General features: G+C 45.0%; 1 protein-coding gene across 3 annotated transcripts; it reads left to right on the forward strand.

Moving 5' to 3' along the window:
• Positions 1–30: 30 nt before the first annotated feature.
• Positions 31–5983, forward strand: LOC144576827 (endogenous retrovirus group FC1 Env polyprotein-like). Of its 3 annotated transcripts, none has more exons than XM_078329176.1 (2): positions 31–3290; positions 5334–5983. In XM_078329176.1, exon 1 carries the CDS (start codon positions 1192–1194, stop codon positions 1786–1788), a length of 597 nt encoding a protein of 198 aa, XP_078185302.1. In that variant the 5' UTR covers positions 31–1191; the 3' UTR covers positions 1789–3290; positions 5334–5983. The 3 variants fall into 3 exon arrangements, with proteins under 3 accessions (XP_078185302.1, XP_078185303.1, XP_078185301.1); XM_078329177.1 differs by having other exon boundaries at positions 5334–5747; XM_078329175.1 differs by lacking the exon at positions 31–3290 and adding an exon at positions 3363–5239 and having other exon boundaries at positions 5334–5754.
• Positions 5984–27052: the final 21069 nt, after the last annotated feature.

Consider the following 27052-nt stretch of genomic DNA (forward strand, 5'->3'; position numbering starts at 1 on the left):
ATAAAACCCTCCTACCCCAGCTGCGCAGTCGCAGCCAGCCCCCGATCTCCTTCCTTTCCTGGCCTGCCCGCTGGTCCCAATAAACCTGAACTCGGCTTCCAACTCTCGAGCTGTTATTTGGGGTCGGGTACCGGGCAGGGGTCTACAAGGGGGTCGCACATATGGTGCCGAAACCCGGGACGGAGGGTCGCTAGCCCCCCCTAGCGACCCCCTCCCTCCAGCGACCTCCCCAGCCCTCCTCCAATTCGGCCTCAGCACTCCGGACCAGGTAAGTCCTGTTTCTTACCTTCTCCTTCCGTGGTGCGTGTGGCAAAGGCCCTTCCTCTCAGTCCCAATCCACGGATCCCTCGCCAAGCGCCGGCCGGCCCGAGCAGGATCCCCCAACCAGGTTCCAGGAGCCTCGGGTCGGCAGACAAGGGACGCCTTCTCTGACCCACCCAATCCAAAACCATTAAATAGGAACGATCAGACAGGGGACGCCTTCTCTGGTCCTTCCTATCCACCTTCCTCTGGGGAAGCTGGTGGGTTGGAGGGACGCCTCCCCCCACACTACCCCAGCCCACTCGGATACTGTTCCGAGACCGCCCTCGGCTGGCAGGAACCCTTTGCCGCACGCATCATGGGGAACGTGGAGTCCAAAATTCCTAAAAACGCCCCACTAGGTTGTTTACTTCTCGACTTTACCCGCTTGGGCTACTCCCAAAACCCTTAGGCGGAAAAAGCTTGTCTTCCTCTCCCAGGTGGCCTGGCCCCAGTATCAGCTCGATAACAGGTCGCATTGGCCTCCCACCGGCACTTTCGATTTAAATGTGCTCTGCGACCTAGATAACTTCTGCCGCCGAACTGGCAAAGATAAGGAAGTGCCTTATGTTCAGGCTTTTTGGGACCTGCGTTCCCATCCTGACCTCTGCTCTTCTTGCTCCACTCACCAAGTTCTTTTAGCCCGAACTCCCCCACCGCAGACTCCTACCTCCCCAACCAAGCCACCTCCCTATACTCTACAGGAAGAGATGCCTGACCACATGTCTTCCCCCTTTGTTCCCACTCCAGAAGTCCACTACCTCTCCCCCTCCCTACTCCTCACCGGAGGATCTGCCTGAACATCTATCCTCTCCTGCCAATCTCAGCAACTAGTCGCCATCAACGGCACGCTCTTCCTCTGCTCCCTCTGCACCTCCTACCTTGGAGGCCATGCCTCGCTCTCCCTCTACTCCCTCCGAGCCCCCTCCCTCAGAGGCCGCACTTCCTCTTGCCTCTCCGGTGGCAGCCCACACCCGCTCCCACCAGCCAGCTATCCTGGCCCCACTCCGAGAAGTAGCAGGCGCAGAAGGTTTAATCAGGGTCCATGTTCCTTTCTCACTCCAAGACCTGTCCCAAATTGAGAAACGTTTAGGATCCTTCTCAGCCAACCCGTCCACCTATATTAAGGAATTCCAATACCTCACTCAAGCCTACTGCCCCACTTGGCATGATATTCGCATTATCTGTTCCTCCACCCTCACAGTGGAGGAGCATGAGCACATCCTCGCTGCAGCCAGAAACCAAGCAGATAAAGACCATGCTATAGATAACCAGATCCCCCTAGGCCCCGAAGCAATCCCAGGTGAAGACCCCCAATGGGACTATCAGGCTAATCGAGGGTCTGATATACCCAAGAGGGACCGCATGATTAGATACCTCCTCAGAGGAATGGATGCTGTATCTAACAAAGTTGTAAACTATGATAAACTGAGAGAAATCACCCAACTACCTGATGAGAACCCCGCCCTCATTCTCGCCCGCTTGTAAGAAGCCCTAGTCCGGTATACTCGACTAGATCCAGCCCCTCAAAACGGGGCCACTGTATTAGCCTCCCATTTTATCTCCCAATCAGCACCCGATATAAGAAAGAAACTAAAGAAAGCAGAAGAGGGGCCAGAGACTCCCATCCAACACCTGGTAAAAATGGCCTTTAAAGTATTCAATGCCAGGGAAGATGCGGCTGAGGCTGCCCGCCAAACTCGCATGAAGCAGAAGGCTGCCCTCCAGACCCAAGCCCTAGTGGCGGCTCTAAGGCTGGCAGGGAACCAGAAGCCCAAGGCCGAAACCCATGCCCCTCCGGGAGCATGTTTTAAATGTGGAAAGGAAAGACACTGGTCCCGAGCCTGTCCACAACCACGGCCACCAACTAAGCCTTGCCCTATCTGTCAGCTCCCGGGACACTGGAAGTCAGACTGCCCCAGCTTCCCCAGGGTGCCGGTTCCTCAAAACAGACACACTGGCGTTACGCAGCCGGCAGTCACCCTCAGTAGGGAGGAGCCTGCTTGCCAGGAGCCGACCTCCGAGGGAGCTCCGTTCCCCAGTCTACTAGGGCTGCTAGACGACTAGCGGGGCCCTGGCTTTCTGACTCCTGTTACCCTTGCCGAGCCTAGGGTCACAAGACATGGGGGCTACCTACTCCGCTCTTCCTTCTTATTCTGGCCGTCTCACCCCTTCCCAGGTCTCGGTCATGGGAATCGACGGGACCCCGAGTATCCCCTACCAAACCCCACCACTCATGTGCCCATATAACTCCACTCCATTCACCCACTCTTTTTAGTAATCCCCACCTGCCCAGTTCCCCTTCTGGGGCGAGACATCCTTTCAAAGCTGAAGGCTGTCATAACCTTCCCCACCGCCAGCCCACACAGCCTCTTTCTCCTGGCCCTCAATACTCTGCCTCAGAATTCCAGACCCTCCAGTCTACCCCTGGGGTACAGTTCAAGGATGACTTGGCCTTCAAGCATAACCTCCTCATCCTCCCTGAAAAGCAAAGGTACCAGATAATCCAAGACATCCATAATTCACTCCACATTGGGCCTAAAGCCTTATACCGATTCCTCAACCCACTTTTCACCCTCACCATCTCCTCAGTACCATACAGGAAGTCCAGTCCTCATGTACTGTCTGCGCAAAAACTAATTCCCAGGGTTCCTGTCATCCTCGGCGCCAGCTTTATCAGCTACGCGGGTTCCTACCTGGCCAAGACTGGCTAATTGATTTCACCCATATGCCAAAGCATAAACAGTACCGGTATCTGCTAACCATTGTTGACACTTTTTCAGGCTGGATTGAAGCTTACCCCACAGCCTCTGAGTCTGCCGGGACAGTAGCCACTCATTTCATTCAAGACATCATCCCACGCTTTGGACTCCCGGCTACCATACAGTCAGACAACGGCCCAGCCTTTATCTTCAAAGTCACTAATGCCGTTTCTACCTCTCTAGGAATTCAGTGGAAGCTACACGCCGCCTACCATCCTCAGTCCTCTGGTAAGGTGGAACGGGCCAATGGCCTAATAAAGGAGCATCTGACAAAGCTCATGCTTGAGCTCCGCCAATCCTGGGTAACCTTGCTTCCTATCGCCCTCACCAGGTTGAGAGCAAGCCCCCGGGGCCCATCACAGCTTAGCCCGTTTGAGCTGCTGTATGGTCGCCTCTTCCTACTTTCAACTCCCCCACCGCCAGAGACCACTCCTCTAGACAGCTACCTCCCCTACTTTACTCTCCTTCGCAGCCTTCTCCAAGAACACGCCAACGCTTCTCTTCCCCAACCCACCCAGCCATCTGAAAATACACAGAAAGTCTCCCCTGGGGACTCAGTTCTTATCAGGTCCCTCTCCCCAAAGCCCCTCGCCCCCAAGTGGGAAGGACCATACACAGTCCTCCTTACCACTCCATCAGCTATAAGAGTTGCTGAAATCCCATCTTGGGTCCACCTGTCTCGGGTAAAAAAGGCCCCTCATGGACCCTCCCTATGCTGGAAGGCTGTTCCTACTGGCCCTTTATCTGTCAAACTTACCAGGGCCTAGCAGCCATACCCCCTACAGATGGAGGTTCTTCCTAACTGAAAACTATACCAAAACCACCTTCATCTGTAATACCCCCCCATACAGCCACAACCATCTTCTTGCAACTTCCGACTGCCCCGCAGCCGGATGCCAAAGGGCCATATATCTGAACTTCACCAAATTCCACAACATCCATACTAATATACATCTCATGTGCTTCAACCATGACCAACCATCAGGAGCATGCAATAATACTCCTTGGCGCTCCTGCATGGGATGTACTTGGATGAACTGTCGACTACACATAGCCGTCAAGTCCACAGTACCTGCCCGATCTCAGCTCAAATTCATCCCAGACATAGATGGAGAAGGAAACACCATTATCGGTTCTACACGGTATTCCATTCTCATACCTGACCCCTGGGACAACCGGTGGAAAAGCCCCCAGAAAGCTGCCGTGTATGACCACAAAGATACCAAATATCCCTCTTCCCACCTGTACATCTGGCAGGCATACGTACGTACAGTCCACCAAGTCCACTCTGATATTAGCCTACAAGAAAAATCTCTGAATGACCAATTGCAACCACATTCGTCTCCGTTTTCCTGGTTAACTTTTCTCCAAGAAGGAATCAAGTTAGCTAACCTCTCAGGACTAACTGACCTAACTTCATGCCTCATGTGTGCCTTCTTAAGACAGACTCCCTTCGTTGCAGTCCCTTACCCCATCCCTCTCAACCTTTCAGCCTCAACTTCTTCCTTCTCCCCCGTCAGGGAAGTCGATCTCTACACTCCACCTGATTTTGAACAGCTACCTGTGTGCTATTCCCTAGGCCGAAACTTCCCTAGCTGTAACAGAACTATACTGGTAACCACTAATATAACAGCCCCACGAGGAACGTTTTTTTGGTGTAACAGGACCTTAACAAAAACTCTCTACATCGGTCTTTCCTCATCTCTTTTATGCCTCCCAGTAACCCTAGTCCCTCGACTCACTATATATTCCCCAGCCGAATTCCAGATGCTGCAAGCTCCCCATCGCTGCACCCGACGAGCTGCCTTCCTACCCATTGCCGTTGGAGTCTCCCTTGCTGGTTCAGCACTTGCAGCAGGATTAGGGGGAGGGGCACTAGTCCACTCTCACCTGGCCATAGCCCGACTGACCTCACAACTCCAAGCGGCTATTGATGACTCTACTGAGTCTTTAGCATCACTCCAACGACAGATCACCTCAGTTGCCCAAGTTGCCTTGCAGAACTGAAGAGCCCTAGACCTTCTCACTGCTGAATGAGGAGGGACCTGTGTCTTCCTACAAGAAGAGTGCTGTTACTACATCAATGAATCCGGCCTAGTAGAAACCCGAATCGAGAGCCTCCAGAAACTCAAAACTAGCCTGCAGAGTCAGAAGTTCTCGGCTGAAGCCACAGCGTGGTGGTCTTCCTCTATGTATACCCTCTTGTCCCCATTGCTTGGGCCCCTAGTAGCCGTTTGCCTAATCTTACTTATTGCTCCTTGCTTTCTACAGTTCATACAGCGGCGCTTTCAAGAACTGACTCGAGTCACCATCCACCAGATGCTGCTCCAACCCCACCCTGAACGAGTGCAAGAAACAGACCTCTCCCCGAACATCCAGGCTCCTTAAGAAAAGAGACCTCTTCAGAACCCCCCGTCGACCCTTGTCAGCAGGAAGTAGCCAGATCGATTCCGCCGCCCTTTTTCCTTTTTAAGGAGTCGGGAATGTTCGGTAGAAAGTCCCGCCATCTTTCCCCCAGGTTTCTTGCCCCCACCCTCCCCCCAGGCTTCCTGCTGCCCTGAGAAAAGCCCGCCAAGCCTGCTCTGTTCTGCCCAGCAACAACAAGCAGCCAATCATCGCAGCAGGAAAGCCCGCCAAGCCTCGGCCTAACCTGAACCGACACGTAACCCTCTGAGCTACCTCAGCAGTCCGCCCAGAGATGGACAGCCTATCCTAAGCTCCTACGACACTCAGCCAGCCCTGTGTCCACGCCCCGTCCACCCCCCCTATAAAACCCTCCTACCCCAGCTGCACAGTCGCAGCCAGCCCCCGATCTCCTTCCTTTCCTGGCCTGCCCGCTGGTCCCAATAAACCTGAACTCGGCTTCCAACTCTCGAGCTGTTATTTGGGGTCGGGTACCGGGCAGGGGTCTACAAGGGGGTCGCACAATAATGACAGAGAGTGTCATCTGCAAGCCAAGGAATGCCAGGGCTCCACAGCCACCTCCAGACTAGGAAGAAGTGGGGAAGGCGTCTCTGAGGGAAGAAGGCTCTGCTGACACCTTGGTTTCAGACTTCACGCCTCCAAAATTGGGAGAATAAACTTTCATTGTTTTAAATCACCTGGTTAGTGGCACTGTGTTGCAGCAGCCACAGGAAATTAACAGTGCATTTGGACCCATGGAAGTCACTGCTATGACCTCCAGCTAACAGCTCACAACGGCAGGACTTACAAAGAAACTCCTTTACTCAACAAAGTGCATGTCAGAGGGTCACTGAATCTTAGGGGGACGAGTTAGCAAACCCAAACCTGCCTTTCTAATCAGGCAAAATGAGAAAAGTTGATTTTATTTCATGCATTTCTTTTAAGGTTTGGTGTTGTCTTTCAACACTCATATGCCAAAAGGTTCTATGGGGCGCGGGGGAGGTGGGGACAGTTAAATGACTAAACCATTAGCAACGTGCCCACATTTCCTGAAAGACTGTGGGAGGATACAACATACAAAGTCCTTTACCTTCTGTTCACATCATTCTAGTCAGAGTACTAATTTGCTAATTGATTGATTTCTCGCCATATTATATAAAAAGTTAGGGTCAAAATTATCAGACAACAGATGCTCTTTTTTTTTTTTTTTGAGACGGAGTCTCGCTCTGTCACCCAGGCTGGAGTGCAGTGGTGCCATCTTGGCTCTCGGGGTGAGGGCAATTCTCCTACCTCAGCCTCCCAAGTAGCTGAGATTACAGGCATGTGCCACCACACCAGGCTAATTTTTTTTTTTTTTGTATTTTTAGTAGAGACAGGGTTTCAACATATTGGCCAGGCTGGTCTCGAGCTCCTGACCTTGTGATCCGCCTACTTTAGCCTCCCAAAGTGCTGGGATTATAGGCATGAGCCACCGCACCCAGTCCGCTCTATTCTTATGGAAAAGGGATACTTTTGTCTACAAGGACATAGATGTTGTGAGCAAGGTGAAATTATACACCAGGGAAATTATGTGGAGATCTTGAGGCAAAGGGCACTCCTACCTTCTGATAGAAAAAAACAGAAAGCTCTGTCTGCTCTGAAAACACCCAATCTAGAAAGCTATGAATTCGATTATTTTCTTCACAATCCCCTAACAGAAGACATGTTTTCAGAGGTCCTACCCCAAGACCTGGAGAGGAAATGGCAGGTCTTGCTGAGCACCTGTAAGTTCTGGTATGGATGACATAATTCAGGATTGGGCTGCTTTGAGCTTTCATTCAATGAACCTGAATCACTTCAAACCGTTAGGAAGAGTCCTATGCCTCCCCAGATAACTATTCAACTAGATTATGGGACTGTTGACTTCGACTTGATGGATTTAGTGGAAAACAGGAATTCTCTGCCTCACTCTTCTCATAGAAGTCATGCAATCTGGGGTTTATCTAACTTGCTGGGGTGAAGAAATGCAGGGGAAGAGGAAGGTCAAGAGGGGGGATGCTGAAGAAAAGAAGTACAGAAGAAAGAGATAAGGATGTAAAAACCAGTCACATTCAAATTCTATCCAGAGAGAGCATGCATGTATGAGCATATGTGTGTCACATAAGCACGTATTCTAAGGCAAACCTAACAGGGAGAAGATTCTCAATATGAGCACAGAACTTTCATCTGTGGTTGACCTCCTAGTGCCCCCAACTACATGAGACCCTAGGGATAAGGGGGGGCATTGCTCCCTCAGGAAAGAAGCCATTATCTCATTCTGTGTCAAGACCCTGGAGGCTGTTTGACGTCAGAACTGCTCACCCCACCTCCCTTTGGCCTTTGGTGGACGCCTGCTTCCAGACCCCCTTGGAGTCCCATCCTTCACGGAGACGTTTTTATTGCTCTTATCTTCCCACACATGATCCCTCTCCCAGACCCTAGGAAATCAAAGTGCTAGGAGTGACATGGTGCCTTCATGAAGAAATGAAGACGGTTTTATCCCCCACAGGCTCTCAGAAGCCTGCAGTGAGTTTGGATGTGGCAAAGAGCTAGGGAAGAGCAGGGCCTTCAGCTGGTCCCCTGGCCAATGAGAAGGTACCAGGGCAGCCCCTGCCCACATGGGGAAGGACAGAGACCCTTATCCCAGGTTTCTCATTCACTGTTGGGTCAGTGTTGCCGGACCCCAGGTTTCTCCCCCAAGCTGTAGAAATGTTGGGAGAAGGAGATTCTACTGAGAAAGTGTGTTAGAAACTCAGAATTAAAGTAATTGAAAATTTGAAGGAAATGGAAAGTTTATACAAAAAGACCATTTGCTTCTCTCCCTCCTCCCTCCTGCAAAACTGTTTTTCTGTTACTGACACCCATATCCCCCAGTTATCCAGGTTCATAAAACATTCTGTTTCCTCCCTTAACCTTGCCTGCTTGCCAAATCCTTTGGATTTACATTGGAAATGCGTCTCCAATTCATGCTTTTACTTAGCAGCTATAAGTTTCAGTTTCCAAACTTTAAAATAAGAGTAATAATAGACCTACTTCATAGGATTGTTATAATGATTAAGCGTGCGGATGAAAGTAAACCCTTAGTGCAACGGTTAGCACACAGTAAGAGCTCAGTAATTGCCACTTACATGGAGTCAATGTTCCTCAGACTAGTATCTCAGGCTCCCCTTTTTTAATACTACAACCCAACATAGAACTTTAGCTCTCAGCATCGTTGGTATGCCTCTGGCCTCAGTTTTGCTGAGGGAGTTTACGTGGCCTCATCCATCTTGTATCCAGCCTTTTTTTTTTCCCCCCTTTTTTGAGATGGAGTTTCACTCTGTTGCCCAGGCTGGAGTGCAGTGGTGCAATCTCAGCTCACGGCAACCCCCGCCTTCCGGGTTCAAGCAATTCTCCTGACTCAGCCTTATGAGTAGCTGGGCTACAGGCACATACCACCGTGTCCAGCTAATTTTTGTGTTTTTGCTGGAGATGGAGTTTCACCATGTTGGCCAGGCTGGTCTCGAACTCCTGACCTTGGGTGATCCACCAGCCTTGGCCTCCCAAAGTGCTGGGATTACAGGAGTGAGGCACTGTGCCTGGCCCAGCCTTTCTTACCTACTGAGATAATGCTACCTCTTCTTTTCTCCATCCCCAACCCATTTGACCCATCCCAACTGCAGTCCCAGAATCTCAACCCTATCATTTTTGCCTTCTGATGGTCAGTGGGGGTATTATAGTACAGATAAAAGAGGATGCTGTCCTGACCAGAGTAAAGGGATTTTACAAATGGAGCAGGTGGTGCCTGAGAAGGAGACTGTATGCCTTTATACTTTATTCTTGGAGACTGATTAGTTCATCCTGATTCGAACTCACCTTTGTCTCTTTTATTATCCACATTAGTAAATTCCAGATCTTGAATTTCAGTGTGTTTATATGAAAAAAAAAAAAAAAAAAAAAAAAGGAATCTACCAGATCTCAAATGGGAGATGTGAAATGGAAAATTTTTTGATGTTTTTCTTCCTATGAAGATTTGTTTGTTTGATTAGAGGGGAAAAAACATAGGAAAGGACTATAAATCCATGAGAAATTTTCCCAAGTCTAAGTAAAAAAATGTCTCAGTCGGTTCAACAATATGGGGCCATCCATGTGGAAGGGAAATACTGAAACATAGGAAGAGACATTCTAATCTTCTTTCTTTGACATGTTTAGCTTTGGTCATACATTTGTAAGGAATCTAGGAATAAAGAAAGTTGGGTTCTGTTTTTAAATTCCATCATCAAGGTGTACTTACTGAGTGGCTATTCCAACATAATTTCTACCACTGATAGTTTGATTTCTTTCTCTCCCCACCCCCTTATCTCGGTTTGTCCACTTGAAAATGAATGAAAAAAATAATCTCTAGGGGGCACTTCATTATGCATACATTAAATGAATAGGCATTTGCTATATATGGGGAAATGAGTGAGACTAGACTTGTATATAGACAGAATAACAGATCTCTAGCAAAACAGTAGGCAAGTATCATGAGCTATCACCTGGAATTACTTAGACTAAAGACAAGAAATCATTTCCTATCCCTATCACTGTCTCTGTGGTCTGGAAACATGGAGTACCTTTGCAGCTGAGATGATATGAGTTCCAGCAGTAGAGGTAGGAGACTAGATGCAATGACCCCTTTAGATCCCTTTCAGCATGGGTATTCAACAATTTGGTGATCCCAGAGGACTGATCTGTCTACAGCAGAACATATTTACAGCCTGATTTCTTTTTTCTACCTCTCTGTCTCCACCCAATTTCTATTCCCATGGGATAGAGGCTTTGATAGAGGATAACAGCCCAAGATGATGCAATGCATTTGTTTTGGCCTCCACTTGAGTCTGTGTCTGTTATTAGAGGGTGGTGCTAGGTCTGGCCTTCCCCATGGCTTAGTCCCAGGATCAGGACCCACTCCACCAGGACAATGACTCACCTCTGTGTTAGAGGGCTTCTTGAAATCATGGGTTGTGGTTGGGTATCCAGGCCCTTGGGGCCCCAGTGGTTCTCCAGGTTGCCTACGCAGACCCAGAAGGGGTGTGGGCTCTCCGCCTCCACCCTTCTTTATGCCTGCATGTCACACATCCAAATCCCTTTGTGACTCTCTATCTTCCTACTGCTGTGCAAATTTTTATATATTTCTAGGCATGGAGAAGAAACTCAATTACACGATAGTGTTTCAATTAAATGCAATAAACACTTTTTTACAAACAGTGTGCTTTGTAATGGGGTGAAGTTTGTGGGCAAATATGAAAATAATCACTTAAAAAGTTTTATAATAAATTGTCTACTTTATTTTAGAGATAATAGAAAACACAGAAGGATAAAAATCCATTAAAACCCTAGCAAAAACAAAGCAAGACTATAATTCCATCCCAGAGATACATATTACTAATATTTTGAACCTATCTTTTCAGATGCATTCTATTCACATACCCATTTTAAAGGTATGTAAAAGTAGAATCTGGCTTTTTTGATAATTTGTTCTTAAGTATTCCCCCCCTTAACAATATAGAATGAGTATATATTAAACTTCTATAGTTTTAAACTTAGACCTGCTCGTCCTATATTCTGCACTGTTCGGTATAGTAGCCAATAGCCATATGCTGCTATCTAAATCTAAATTACTTAAAATTTACATAAACTTTTAAAATTTAATTCTTTAAATTTTGGACTTGAAACAGGACACCAGACATGTGGCTAGTGTCTACAGTACAGTTAAAGAATATCTTCAACATCACAAAATGCTATTGGATAGTTCTGTTCTAGGAAGATACATTTTTATGAGAACCATCTTGAAGTTGAAGGTCCTAGTCACACCTATATGCTGTATTTACACTTAACTTACAATTACTGATGGAGAAGAAACTGCCTGATCTAATTTTTAAATATTCATAACATTTATTATTATTATTTTTACAAATGTCCACAGACCTGATGAGACTGAAATACAAAGATAAAAATCTGTGTTGCCTGCCTTCCTAGCCCTTAGGTCTAGGTGCTTTTTAAAAATATGTATATATTTAAAAAATTGACACACTGTAATCACGCATTTTTATGGGGTACAATTTGTGTTTGGTACGAGGTGCTTTTGAAGCACTGTTGACTAACTCGTTACTCGGAAGTCACCGTTCTTTACCATGTTCCAGCAGACAGCCCTTGCTGCCTTGTCCTCAGGCTCTCAGTGACTTTTAACTGAGAGCTGCAGATGCCAGTGCCTACAGAGAACAGGTAGACCATGTGAAGGAATGGAGCCACCTGCCTTAATTCAAGAGGGAGTAGAACAGGAGCCACGGTGAGCTGGGAGCACACATGGAAAGAGAGACCATAGTGATGTTTGCTCTGGGAGAGGGAAGAGTCTGCTCTGCCTTATCTTCTGATTTTTCAGAAAGAAGCCAGAACTCCGCAATTTGCTGTGAATTCATCCTATTATTAATTGTTAAAAAGAAACTCAAGTTGTTTTCTTTTGTTTGTTTTGCGAAAGGGGGGTTAACATAGCAGCAGATGCGGATTCAACTCAGTTTACACCGGTTTGCCATTTCCATTATAACTCTCCATGTCCTTCCAACCTATCTGTTAGCAAGCTGTAGGCCAGTAGGTTTCTTCCTTTTCAGTGTCTCCAGTCTGATCTTTTTCACAAGTCGTTTTGCATCTCAACCTTCGGCTGCTTTCTCTTTTCTTACATCTCTCTGCTATGCCAGCCAGCCACCCTGATTTTTAAGAACAATTGCAACTTGGTTTTTTTATGTTTTAGCAGATGACATTTTCAAGTTACGTTCACATGGTTTCGCCCTGCGTCCTCGCTGAAATCGTATGTTAATTGTAATCTCCAATGCTGAGGGAGAGACCGGGTAGAAGATAATTGAATCAAGGTGGATTTCCCCCTTGCTGTTCTTGTGATAGTGAATGAGTTCTCACCTTCTTACTGTATCCTCACATAACAGGGAAAAAAGGGTGAGACAACTTGCCAGGGTCTCTTATAGGGAAACTCATCCCATTCATAAAGGCTCTATCCTCAGGACCTGACCTAATCACCTCTTAAATTCCCCACCTTTTAATACCATCACCTTGGGGGTTAGGATTTCAACACAGGAACTTTGGATGGACATGATTATTCAGCCCATAACACCTTGTTTTGATGCGTGCAGTAACACAGGGAAACTCAAACCTTAAGAGACGTTGAAAATTGACATCATCCATCCCTCAGCTTCCAGGCAGAAAGAAATCCTCATTACAGAACTGTAAGGGGAGAAAAATCCTCTGTTTAAAATTCATTACAAATATTCTTTAATGAAGGATTCTCAGCCTCTTTCAGTGACTCATTTTGGTGTATAATAATCATCACAATCAGGAATTTATTCAATGTACAGCCCACAAATCACAAGACTTCCCTTGGAATTTCACTGGAATTTTATCTGAAACCTAAGTTTTTCCAACTGAGGTTTTAAAATAGGTTGTTTATTTACCCCTAGAACCTCCTTTTGTGGTATCCGAACCTCTTTTGAACTCTCCAGAGTATCATTTGAAATGGGAAATAGTATGTGTGCATATATTCATGTATGTATGTCGAGGCAGACATCAAAACAAAAGCAAAATAAAGTATCTGCCTATTGTCTTTATAAGCCAGTATTGTCATTGAGGGCTGAGGTGTGAATTTCGTTTAATTATTTATAATTGCTAGACCATGACCTAAGTAGTTGGGGTAAAGAACATCAAGGGCTCTTTTCTGTAGACAGGACGGGCAGCTTGGACGTTAAGCCCTAATGCATCCTGCCTTCACACAGCTCTTAACCACGTCATCTGCCTTCACATCCTCACGTTTGTATGGGCTGCTTACTTAGTAGCTGACGGGCATGAACAGCAATCATAAAACATAAAGTGCTGTACAAGTATTGATTATTAATTTCTCACTTTATTCATAAAATTACTTTGTTGAGAAACTATTTTTCCCCACTTGTCTAAGCTTACATACCCAGAAAATGAGGGAAGTGTGTGTGTGTATGTGTGTGTGTGTGACCTAAGTATGTATATAGCAGTAAGGGCTGGATTTGGGGCCTTTGGTTTTCTCTCCCTCTCTCTCCTTTTTTTTTTTTTTTTTGTTTTTTTTAGACTGAGTTTTTACTCTTGTTGCCCAGGCTGCAGGGCCATGGTGCGATCTCAGCTCACCACAACCTCTGCTTTCCAGGTTCAAGCGATTCTCCTGCCTCAGCTTCCTGAGTAGCTGGGATTATAGGCATGTGCCACCATGCCCAATTAATTTTGTATTTTTAATAGAGATGAGGTTTCTCCATATTGGTCAGGCTGGTCTTGAACTCCCAACCTCAGGTGGTCCACTCGCCTTGGCCTCCCAAAGTGCTGGGATTATAGGCATGAGCTCCCACACACAACCTTTCTCTGTCTTTCATCCACTCACCTGATAGCTGTCTAACTCTATGAGTCACGCACATGGCTTTGGGGCAGTGATGTCAAGGACATCAGTAACCCTTGTCATAAGAAGGGCTGATGAGTCTGCGTACTTGCAACTGTCTAGTTTGTTCATCTGGAAACCAAAAGACTGGGTCCCAAATAGCAATAGTTCAAAACAAACAAACAAAAAATCCAAGAATCCTGAAGCAAGGAGAAGATACTGAGAGAAAGAGGAAAGGAAGGTATTATAGACAGAGTCTAGGAAGGACATACCATTTCAGTAGCCAGAAATTTGAAATAAGAAAATTTCCTTCTGGCTCAGAATTTGGACCAGATCTCAGGGAGCTTGGCTGGTGAATTTGGTCTTACCTAGAAGGAACAGCAGAGCAGAACACGAAGGGAAGTGTCAACTGGTCACTTTCCCTGTAGCTAGCATGGAAGCCTATGCCAGAGAGACACTGGGGTGGTTTGGCTCAAGCTTCAGAGAGAGCCAGAACTTCTAAAGGGTCGACACAGGGACGGACTCATCCCCCGTCTCGATGAAACTGTCTGCCTATGCGGGGTTTCATGAGGGTATGGAGTTACCTTTATTTCATTTTTTCTTCTCTTAACCACACAGTGCTAGGTCTCTTAATTTTTTTCCCCTCAAGTTTACTTTTAGAAATTGCATTGCTATCTGCTAATCTAAACAGATTAATTTCAGCCTGAGAGCTAAGGGTTTAAAGGAAGAATCTCTCTTCTTTGTGTTCAGTTTCTTTGTTACACAGACATAATAGATGGACAACGCCCAACTCTCTCTGCTGGATCACAATTCATATTTACCCACTGGTACATGTAGCTATTTTCAGGCCTCCTTCACCCAGAACGGAAAAGATGTCATTGAACTTCTCAGTCTCACCTCCAGGCAACCCTACAGTGCACACAACTTATTTGAAAAGGGAAAGGTGATTTTCTTCAGTTCATTTAACAGAGAACGTCTGTAAACATTTGTTACGTGTCAAGAGCTATTTTGAAGTACTTTACAAGTATTAACTCATTTAATTCTTTCAGCCACCCAGTGAGATAGGGACTATTATTATCCCCATTGTACAGGTGGGGATATAGAGGCATGAAGCGATGACATGACTTGCCCCAGTCGCACAGCTCATTAGTGGTGAAATCAGGATTCTAACCAAGGCAGTCTGGCCTGGGGTCCTTCACTCTTGACCATCACTTCGATATGAAGCTCACTCTTAATTATATTTACCTCCTGGTCTGGTCTTTTAATTATTCAGGTACTCAATTTTCTTATTCATATAAGGGGATTGTATAATGAGACCTTCTCATTTATTCAAGTAGAGCCTGTGGTGTTTAGCTACCCCTTGGTTCTATACTGTGTATTGTAAATACCTTGACTATGCCTCTAGCTCAGGCCTTTACACTTAGGGTCCCAGGGTTACAGGGAGCTCAGAGGGCCCTGTGCAACTATTCTACAGAATTTGAGGATGGATATGGCCAAACCTGACACCCTCTTCCGGGCCCAGGCCACACAAGGAAAGAAGATAACAGCTTAGTAGTCAAGGGTGCTCCATTAAACCACATCGTTTAGATTCTTAGAATCTGGTATCATCCATGCCACCCTTGCTGAGTCATTTCCAGGCAGTCCCTGCCTTCTTATGGGCTGGAGCTTGGTCTTAGCCATGAGAAATTTCAGCAGGAATGGATGTCACCAGCTCCTTATACAGTCACAAAACCACTTCTGTTAGGTTCAGAGCCATGGAGCACCCACACAGCATTCCTTCCTGCCTGTGACGCTTTGGAAGTTTACGTGGCTTCTCCAACACACAACGGGAGAGGAGAGGAAAAGGGAAGACAGAAGAGGAGAGAGAAGGGACAGAGAAAGAGGGGGAAGGGAGAAGAGAGGCAAGGGTGGGAGGAAGAAAGGAAGGAAGGGAGTAAGGGAGGATGGGAGAGAGGGAGGGAGGGAAGGAAGTAAGTCTTTTCATTAAGCCTCAAATCAATCAATCTCTGTCCTGCTCTTCCTGACCCCCTCCAATAGGTGTTCCACGTATTGTACTCTAAAACTCAATTCCAATCTCAGCTTCTGTTGTTTAAGGCCTTCTGTGACCTCTGATTGCCCCAAGTTTAAGTCCAAACTCCTAAGCACGGGGCACAAACTTCTTTATAATCTGGTCCCCATTTTCCCTTTTTATTTTGCCTCTCAATCCTTTCCATATTCCCATTTTCTCCCTTCCCTCCTTTCCTCTCCCCTTCCCCCTCATTCTATCTACCCTGTGCCCCTTTCCATCCCTGCCTTCCTCTTCCCACCTTCTTCTTTTCTTCCCCACCTCTACCCTCAATTATATTGACCTGCTTATAATTCTCTAAAACAAAAATCTTCCCTATTGCTTCCTGATCTTTGCTCAGAGCTTCCATTTGCTTAGAATCCTTTCCCCTGTTTCCACAATCTCATAGCTAACTTCCCCTTTATCTCTAAAGCCCAATCTACTTTTGCTCCCAGGAGCCTATTCCCTGCCCCTCCCACAGCACCTCCTGTCTGCCCTACAATGCAACAGTGGGCCTCATGGTATTTCACCCTCCACCTTAATGTTCTTCTCATCCACAGGACCATAGCTTCATAAAGAAAGGGATCACGTCCTTGCCAAAGTATCTCTGCAAAACGCAGTATGTGGTACATGGAAGATACTAGCAAAGATTTGTTGACAGACGACATTAGTAGTGTATGGCAGTGTAAACCATGGCCCCTTCCTAAATAAGCGTCTTAATATAATCTCCTCAGGTATCACATTGCGGGTGAGAGCCAGAATAGAGGTCAAGTCATTTGAAGTCACCTTATAGAACATGGAGCTATTCAGATAACAGCTGGGACCAGAACCCAGCCCATTAAGCTGCAAGCTTCTCAAGGGTGAGAAACGCATCTTATTAATCCAGCCATTCCCATGGCCAGCATCACGTCTGGAAAGTATCAGGTGCCTAATGAATGAATGCATGAGTACACTGGCACCCAGTTCTTTCCACTGCCTCAGACAATGTTGAAAAGAAACTGTGGTATTACATTAGAGTTGATCACTCTAGACAACTAAACTGAATAATTAGATTCTACCATCCAGATTAGGGTGGGAATCATCTGCCATCCAAATTTCCCGGTTAAGTTGAAAATTATCAATTTGATTTGAGTTTGTGCAGTATCAACGTAAACTGCATTGACTTTCTGAATTAATGGATTGCATACAAAAGTGGCCCAGATCTAGTGTTACCACTATGTCCACAGAGAGAGGCTGCTGCTATTTTTAAAGTTCCCCTGGAAAGTAGATATGATCCCCCTTGCTTATTCATTCTGATGTCACTCAGACCTCTAGGGAGGAAAGTTCCTCTTTTCATTCTGCTAAAATTGCTCCTACCTTGTATTGGAATGTTTCTCCCTACAGGTTGGATTACAGATGATAGGAAGGCTCCTGATATTGAGCCATCACCCCAGTGTCTGCCTGTGTTCCTGGCTTAGTAGACAGTATAGATGAGCGGGAATGAATGTCCGCATGATGTTAATTTAGCACAGACTCCAGCATGGTGAGCCTGGACTGGTTAGCACTGCCATTGAGGCAGCATTTGAGGGGTTGCAGAGGAGCTGCATAATGTAATATTTTTGAGTGCAAACTAAACAAAAAGTGACTCTGAAGTCAGACTGCTCGGGTTTTCAATTTTAGCTTTCTACTTAAGTAACTTGCTCTAAGCTCACACAGCTATTATCTTTGCTGAACATTTTTGCCCCTATCTATAAAGCAGGACTGATAATAATATAACTACCTTAGATACGATTCATGTAACATGCTTTATATAGTGCCTAAAATATGGTGCATAATAAATGTTACACACACAGACACATGCACTCCTCCGAGGATTGTGGGTAGTTGCTCTAATGGGTAAATCAGCAACTGGGCCATGAACTGTCTTTGGTGACTCACATTTTAAAGCATTGCTTTCTCTGTTTATATCCTCTTAATCCCTCTATGAATTCCTAGCCCTTGGAACCTGCTCTGAAGATGACTGCACAATATCTCCCAGTTACACCAGGCCTCCCAAAGCAAACTTCATGTTATTCGCATAACTTGCATTTTAACAGATTATCCCAAATATGCACCCAAATTTGATGTAAATCAGTCCAGTTATTTTCGTTTGACATGATGAGAGAGAGAGAGATAAGAGAGAGTTAATTTCATTTGGCTAGATGGAAGGTGAAAAAGCAGAAAGCGAGCAGAGGATAACCCACTTGCCTCGTCCTGCTTCTCATGCACAGAGCACAGATGTAGCACAGAGATCTGAGGATGGGGGCCTGGGAGACACCGGCATCCAAGAGAAGCCATTCCTAAGTTAACAGAGTGAGCATTTTAGTAAGTATATCAAGGGAAGAAAACCTATCTTGGTCTCTAGTGAGTGGTGAGCAATCACATCAGCAAGGCCTAAGCAGATAAGGGCCCACAGGGAAGAAAGTCACACCCTACAGCACACAGCAAGGGACAGGAGTGAGAGTGTGACACACAGGTCCCACTGCAGCAGGGTCTGGAAGTAAAGTCCCTCGTGGCTGTGACAGTGACCTCTCATGGCTACCCTGGGGTTTTCATCTGATCCTGGGTAAGGAGGGGCTGGAGAATGGCCCCCAGATCTCCAGTTACTGGAAGTCACATCATTGGTTATTTTGTGCTGACACACTTGTCACTTGTCTCCATTCTGTGTTTGCGATGCATGCTTTAGAAATACTTCTGTTAACTTTAATAAAGAATTCAATTAATATCAAGATGTTCTAACTAGAACAAGAAATATCAAAGGAAGCAACATTCTTTACTCTGCAAAGCATCTTGTCTGAAGAAAATTTTAGTGTTGTTTTTTTTTTTCTATCAGAATCATCATCCTAGATTTCTAAGTCAGGCAATGATCGACTTGCCAGTTGCCATGCATACATAAAAATAATTAAAGCACAAGACAATACAAGGTAGCATAGCATGGGTTCCACCTCCCCAGCTAGACTTTGAAGTCTTTGGGAGTAGAATGTTGCCAGCATCTAACCTCTGACTAACAGAGCTAGGACTTTATCAGCCTCATGGTGGAAGTAGAGGAGTCGAGGTGGTGATGGGGGATGCATGAATCTGTCTTTCCCTAGAGACATTAGGTCACAAACTTCCACCATTAGTGCTGCAGTGTTCCATCATGGTCCCATCTGAAGCTTACATGCAACAACTTTGAGGGGTCATTTCAGCCTTGGGGTACTCACTCAAGAAGTCAGCACCACCTGAGCTATGTGGAGTGAACAGTGCAGGATTCCCTAAGGGAGACCTTGAGAGGATCACAGCGTTAATAATGCCATTCCGCCTGTTCCTATAATTCTCCCCCTCAGAAAACTCAGGTTTCCACAAAGGAGGAGTTTGCTTGTTTCTGTGGGTCTGACTGTGCAAGCTGCTGCCACCACTGGCTTAGAATCTCTCATGCCTCTTTGTAGGGATAGGGTTCAGATATGGAGAGCAACTTCAACAAGATGAGGAGATGAGGAGGAGGCTGGCTGCCTAGAGTAGGTCAGTTTGGCAAAAATATTGAATTTATTAGGACGCATGTAAGAGACTGAGTCCACAAATCTGACCTGGTTTTAGTGTTTCCAAAGATGCTTACCAGAGTGATTAAAACATAGGATTTGTCTAACAACATAGACTTTACCAAAATTCCTTCCATTTGTGCATTGAATTGGCTTAGACTGAAGTGATCACCATGTTACAGATGAAGGCATAGATTTCAGAGAAGTTAAGTAACTTCTCCAAGACCACACAGTAAGGTAGTAAGACAGTAAAGAGTTCCTCCATGCTATGTTTATGTCTTTTAATGTTTTTATCCCCAGGACTTAACAGAGTGAGGCAAACAAAAGTTTACCGAATAAACGAGCTGGGCCGGAACCCAAGCTTCTCTCTGCAATGAGGGTTGCCAGATTTAGCAGATAAAGACACAGGAAGCCCAATTAAATTTGAATTTTGGATAAACAAGAAATATTTATGTCCTCTCTTTCTCTCATTATTTGTTCAGTTTTCTTATTTATTTTAAAGGGATACATTTCAACATCTTCCTGTTGGTAATCTTTATCAACAACTGATAGTCGTTAAAATTCCACATACTTTGGAGATCTCTCAGATAACTAAAAGTAGAATTACCATTTGACCTAGCAATCTCATTCTGGGCATATACCCAAAAGAAAAGGAATCATTCTACAAAAAGACACCTGCATGCATATGTTCACAGCACTATTCTCAATAGCAATTGCATGAAATCAACCAAGGTGCTCCTCAGTGGTGGACTACATAAAGAAAGTGTGGTACATATATACACTATGAAATACTACACAGCCCTAAAAATGAATGAAATCATGTTCTTTGAATAAACATGGATGCTGGAGGCTATCATCCTAAGTGAATTAACACAGAAATATAAAACCAAATACCACGTGTTATCATTTAGAAGTGAGAGCTAAACATTGGGTACACTTGGGCACAAAGATGGGAACAGCAAAACTACTGTGGGTTCTATGATACCTACTTGAGTGACAGGATCATTAGAAGCACAATATTAAGCACCATGCAATGTACCCATGTAACAAACCTGCACGTGTCCCCTGAATCTAAAATAAGATAAATGCAAATTTAAAATATTTCCAAACACTGATATTTTGGGCTTTCTATTGATTGAATTCTTTAATAAAAAATTTTCAATCTATTTTGAGTCAATAACAAACAAAATTTAGAGAACTTGTTTAAAAACTGTTAAATACTCTTAGCAGCTCTTAAGATGACTTAACAAGTAATTCTTCAGCAGATCAAATCTGACCCATGAGAAGCAGAAAAGAGCAGGTATGTATCCTACCATGGTGAATTATTGCTCAGTATTAATTATAACTTTGTTACCAAAATATGCAGTTGATTTTTTTCTGTTCATTAAAATGTGTATTAAAATATTTCTAAAATTTTTCTACTACAAATACTACAGGTATTTAATAACTACAGATATAATAATGTTTAGCAACCTTCTTATTTTATAATAATTTAGATTTGAAGAAAAGTTACAAAGATAGAACACGAAGTATTCCCTTATATCCCTCTCTCAGATTCCCCATTGTTAATATTTTAATATTACCATGGTATACATGTCCATAACTCAGAAACCAACTGAACTGTATGCTTTATTCAGAGTTCATATTATTTTATTTAAATTTTACGTTTTTTGGTTTTTTTTTTAGACAGAGTCTCACTCTGTCACAGAATGGAGTGCAGTGGCACGATCTCAGCTCACTGCAACCTCTGCCTCCTGAGTTCAAGCAATTCTCCTGCCTCAGCCTCCCGAGTTGCTGAGATTACAGGTGCCCCCCAACACACTCAGCTAATTTTTTGTACTTTTAGTAGAGATGGGATTTCACCATGTTATCCAGGATAGTCTCTATCTCTTGACCTCGTGATCAGCCCACCTCCACCTCCCAAAGTGCTAGAATTACATGAGTAAGTCACTGCACCCAGCCTAGTTTCATAATTTTTTTCTACTAAGGTCCACCTCCTATTATAAGATATCAGTTACGTTTAGTTGTCATGCTTTCTTAGTTTCCTCTAGACTATGACAATTTCTCAGTCTTTCCTTATTTTTCATGACCCTGAAAGTTTTGGGAATACTGGTCAAATATTTTATAGAATGTTCCTCAATTTGAGTTTGCCTGATATGTTTCTGATGGTGAGATGGGGGTGGTAAATTTGGGGGAAGAATTCCACAGAGGTGAAATGCCTTTTCAGCATGTGATATCTGGGGCATATGCTATCAACATGACATCACGGGTGATGTTAACCTTGGTCCCTTGATTAATTTAGTGTTTGCCATGATTCTCCGCCATAAAGTTATCCTTCTCCCCGCCCCCACCTTTCCATACTCTATTCTTTGGAGGAGAGACACAAAGTGCAGCCCACACTTAGATGCAGAACTAGGCTCTTTCCTCCAAATGCCTCACGTATACACAGTCTAAAATTTCCCCCATTTTTTATTGGTCCCAGCAGCTTGTTGCCTGGCAGCCTTTGGTAGTACATGACCCACACCACAGAAAATTGGTGGCATTCCAAGCAATAGGCATTGATACCACCATTGAGTCCTCCTTCCATTACTACCTGAGACCTGGGGAAGTTACCTGGCCCATCTTGCTCGCAACCAACCCTTTTATTGTACCAGAGGGCACTCTACATATTTTCATTGAAAGGGAGATACTTGTTATATTGCATTTGGAAAGTTGGGAATATGGAAATGAGCCATTGCTGGTCACTTTCAGATGTAATCATATATTAAAAGTGTCTCACACACTATTCTATGACCATGAAGGGAGCCGAAGTACACAATGGAATTCAACCCTTCTGGCTTAGTTTTCTTTATAACTATGAAGGTTGGTACTTTGTCGAAAAATGGGAAATCCCAAACAAATGCTAAACAGGATAAGACCCCAGGACAATAAGCAGAAACTGGAATGGTCCCAGGCATACTGGGACAATGATCATCTTATTTAAAAAGTCTTCTTCCCACTGTGTATAAGCATCTGTGGATGCCAAGGTTTTGGTAAGACTCACAACATTTCTTTCCTTCAGAATGCTGGGAATCCCTGTGTAAGGTTCACACACTCCCTTACACTCTGGTAGAGTTTCTCTCTCAACTGTCATGCACCTGGTTCTGTGTCCCCTTACCTTCTACCATGCTGGGCTCCTCAGATGAGGCACCTAGGGGACTTTCCAGCAAAATGTCACCCCTCAAGGACCAGAATGATGTCCTAAACCATGTAGACTGGGCTGGACAACAGAGGTCTTGAAGGTTTCTCACTTCTCTTTGATCCTTTTACTTTAGGATGGCTTCTGCTCTAGCTCTTAATCTGCCACACCTATGTCCCTTTCTCCTGGACCTCACTTAACTCTTGAGACTGAGGATGCCTTCTAATGTGAATATTCCCAGAGTCCAAGTTTTACCTAGAAGAAAGACAAAGAGGAAAATGAGATTAATTTTACAAAGCCTTTTCTCCCTTCACCAAAGAATGAAGCTCTCATTCCAGGGAAATGTAGGTGGGCAAGGGGTTATAGTATTTTATTGTGTGCCCATGTGGGTGCTGTAATTTTGTGCTTTGCTTTTAATACACATCAGAGCCAGGCCTAAGTAAGATAGAGGGCAGTGTGTGTGTGTGTGTGTGTGTGTCAGGGCCATATGTAACCAATGATACTTGTGCATTCATGTCACAAGTCATAGAGCACTTATCCCATGACAGCTACCCGGCTACTTTCCAGAGATAAAAGACTGTCTAACATATGGCCCCAGACCTCATGGAGTTCATGATCTAAATCAGAACCTTCCTCATTACGCAGAAAACGGAAAATGAGACTCGCTGTGTCCAATCACAATGACATGCATACTTGTGGGAGGAGTTCATGACATTGAATCTGAATGGGAGCCAAACAAACCAACCAGCTGCCCACTTATCACTCTCAGACTCCTGGTCCAGACCCAAATACACCCATGGGAGCAACTGCCCACTCTGTGGAGCGGTCATGCTGAACTGGGTGCCTTGGTTTGCAGCTGGCGCTTGGTGGTTGACAGAAATCACGGATTTTGGCTCTTGTGGTATTTGCTCTCTGGATTACAAAGGATAAGTCATGACAATCAACTGAATCTTTATGACAGGCATCAATAGTAGTTGAAAAAAAATGTTTTTGCCTGTATAATTTCCTCTCATTTTGATGGCTGGGCATTTTTCGGTTTGGGCCTTATGAGGGCTTGCTGCTGGGCCCAGATAGTGTTTCATGAAGGGTTTGCCCTGGGAATTAGGGATTGTTCCTTCCCCCTACTAGGAAAATTAAACCCTTCTCACTGAAAGCATGGGTCTGGAGAAATTTGTTCCACAAGGGTGATTGACTATGTCCTCCCTACTAAGTGTTGTTTTTAATCTGTCTAAGTGGACTGCTGCCTGGCTATGGGTCCCTTTTGTTGGGTTCTTCCGTATCTCTTGGTATGCGCAGGAGTTTGGGAAGGGTGTGGGATGCCCTAACCCAAGAGGCCAGGCTTGGTCACATCAAGAGTGTTGCTGGGTACAACTGAATATCAGAGGTAGACAGAAACGCAGGGATCACTCGAGTTCTGACCTTTTATTTCACTAACGCGGGGATTAGTGCAGTGGCAGAGCAGACTCCAGAGTCCAGGCTTTTTTTTCCTAGCACTTCTTCCATTCAACCAAAGACCGTGGGGTGATTCTTATTTTGTTCTCCTTTGGACCCAGATCAGTGCTGGCCTTCAAAGGGTTCAAGGAAAAAAACAGGAACACAACTTCAGTGAAAGGAAATTTGGGATTTTGAGAATGAAGGAGGAATTGATGATTTCAATGATAATATAATAGCTTCCCTAGTGACAAAGGAATTCATGCTGATGCTTAGTTTCTGAAGAACTATGAGCTACCCTACCTGTGAAATCACCCATCAAATTCCAAGCCACCCTCCATGAAGGGAGTGGGAGAGGAGCATGCTTGATTCTCCTGAACTTCCTTCAGGGGCAAAGTAGTTTCCACTGGAATTACCAGAAAAGGTTTCTGGAAAAAATAGAGTAAGTGAAATACTCAGATAATTCCCCACAAAGGCTGTCCTCACTGCAATTCTTGATAAATGTGGGTTTTCTGTACAGAAATTTTCATTGCTGTCATCCTTCTCTTTCTAAAAATCAGCCCCATATGTAATTTCCTTATATGCTGAATGGAGTGACTACATGATTCCAGAGGAGCAGATGAATTTACAGACCAATAAAGTTAGATGTTTCCAGTTGCTCAAAATTCCCTCTTCCCCTTCCTGGAAGATAGCGGAGACTCCATTTCTCTTCATTTACTAATTTAAAGAATTCATGCTTGCTGGTGCTTAGTTTCTGAAGAACCGTGAGCTACCCTACCTGTGAAATCACCCAGAGGATAAAGCAAAGGTTAAGTTGTGAACCTGTGACTACTTAAAACTTATTTCACACCTGGATATTCAGTAAAGTTGGTGTTCATGAAATATGTCCAATACGTATCATCCGGAGGCACAGCGCTCATTCCTAAATTCTACCCATTTGAAACAGCCTTTCTAATCCTCCTTGTGAGGGCTCTAGTCACCCTGATCAGCAGTTTCCAAATGAGACAAAGCGAAGTTTCTTTTGCTGACTCTGTATAGTAAAACGTAGGTTTGATGGACAGGGCCCTAAGCCTGACCCTAGTGAAGAAGGTCAGGCAGTGTCCACAGTTTTAAGGGCTCACAGAGAATCAAGGGACTGCAGCTGGCCTGGCTCAGGTAGGCAGGTTTCAAAGGGCGCAAAGACCATGTTGAACAGTCTCTGTGGTGCCTGACATCCTCTCTCCATGACACAGGATGGTCTTTCTGCAATGCCCAAGTAAACTATGCTCCTTATGATCAAGCATGATCCCAAATGGAAGATTCCACTGACTGCAAATCTGAACTCGTTACTCTCTTTTGCAGGTTTCAGCCCCCATGTACAGGCTCATGTATAAAAGAAATATATCACTGCTAGTTTCCACAAATTAAACCAACTTCAATTCTTATCCTGAGATGCCAGGGTATCCATCTTATTATTTACCACCAACCTCCACTCTAGGACTGAGCCAAGTTTTGAGTCTCACAGAGGACCAACTGCTGAAAAAGATGCCCATGGGTCTTGGTGGGCTGCCCATTCTCTCATGGCAGAGGTGGTCCTTTCAGCCTCTCCTCTCTCCTTTTAGGACCCCCAGATCCCACTCTTTCCCTATTACCCTCCTGCCCTGGAGAATACCACTTCAGGCAACACAATCTCTTCTCCTTTCTCCATGTTTCTCCGCATGGCCTTACCTACTCTATCCTTAAACTGCTTTGGTTGGTCTAACTTCCAGAAACAAGAGCACGGATAGTCTGCCAAATAATCCTCCTAAAATAGCCAAACATAATATCCACTCAATAGTATACCTCAATGTTTGGAGGATAAACAAGAAAGGATGGGGAAGAAAAACAAACAAACAAATTAAAAACCAAGAGCTGCCCTAACCCAGAATGATCTCTTCATTCCCCTTCCTCCCTCCCACCCTCCCTTTCACCCCTCCTTTTTTTTGGTTTCCTGAGACCCCTCTGGACTTCCTGACTACCTCCATCCGATATTGTCTGGGTCCCAGTAGCACAGCCTGTTAGGGATATTTTGCACAGCCCTGGATCCTGTGCAGGGCTCTTGCTTCAGTCAGGCAGTCTGACCCCCAGGTCAGTTCAGTGGCTGAAATAGTTTTCTCCCCCAGTGTTTGTGTTTTTGTTTATTCCATCATGAACATGTCCAGATGGCCTGTTCTCTCCAGGCCACAAGCCATCCTGCTTACCTCCCTCACTAACATTCTTTGCCGGACTCCTGAAGGCATTTGAGTTAAGATCTCTAGCTCAGATCCTTCTATTGGCAGAAGGACTGTCAGGTGAGGCAGTGAGCTCCCTGTGATTGGGATTAGGCCACCATCTTCCCAGGATCCAGCAGTAGAGGCTATTCCTATTCCTAACTGTACACAAAACTGGATTGGGAATCCTCTAAATCCCCTAGTCTCTGAACTTGTAATAATCATTCAGACTGCCTGGGGTCAGATCTTTGTTCTATGACTTCTTAGCTGAGTGACCTCATCCAAGTTGGGTAGCTTCTTTGGACAACTTCTTCATCTATAAAGTAGGGATATTAATCATTCCCACCATAGGGAGTTACTGGGGGGACTGGATGGGATGTTACATGTGAAGCACTCGGAACAGTTCTCAGTGTTCTGGCATACGATAAGCTCTCAGTGAATGTTATTTCTGTCTACCCTTGTCTTTTCCTTCCTAATTTGCTGAGCAGGGGCTAGCCCATCTGCAGTACAGGTTTTATGGAGGGATTTCAGGGTCCATAAAACACAGAATGGCCTGAGTATCTTGCTGAGGATGGACATTCCAGAAGGTTTTTTTTCCTTCCAGCCTACGCTCCATTCCCTCTTCATCACGTTCACCTGCAGGCTTCTGTGATGCTTCTCCCAGGAAGGTGTCAGCATCAGCCATAATTTCTGAGAGATTTTCACAGGCAGCAGGGGAAAATGGGTTTGT

This window comes from Callithrix jacchus, chromosome 6, assembly GCF_049354715.1.
Source record: "Callithrix jacchus isolate 240 chromosome 6, calJac240_pri, whole genome shotgun sequence".
NCBI classification, from domain to species: Eukaryota; Metazoa; Chordata; class Mammalia; order Primates; family Cebidae; genus Callithrix; species Callithrix jacchus.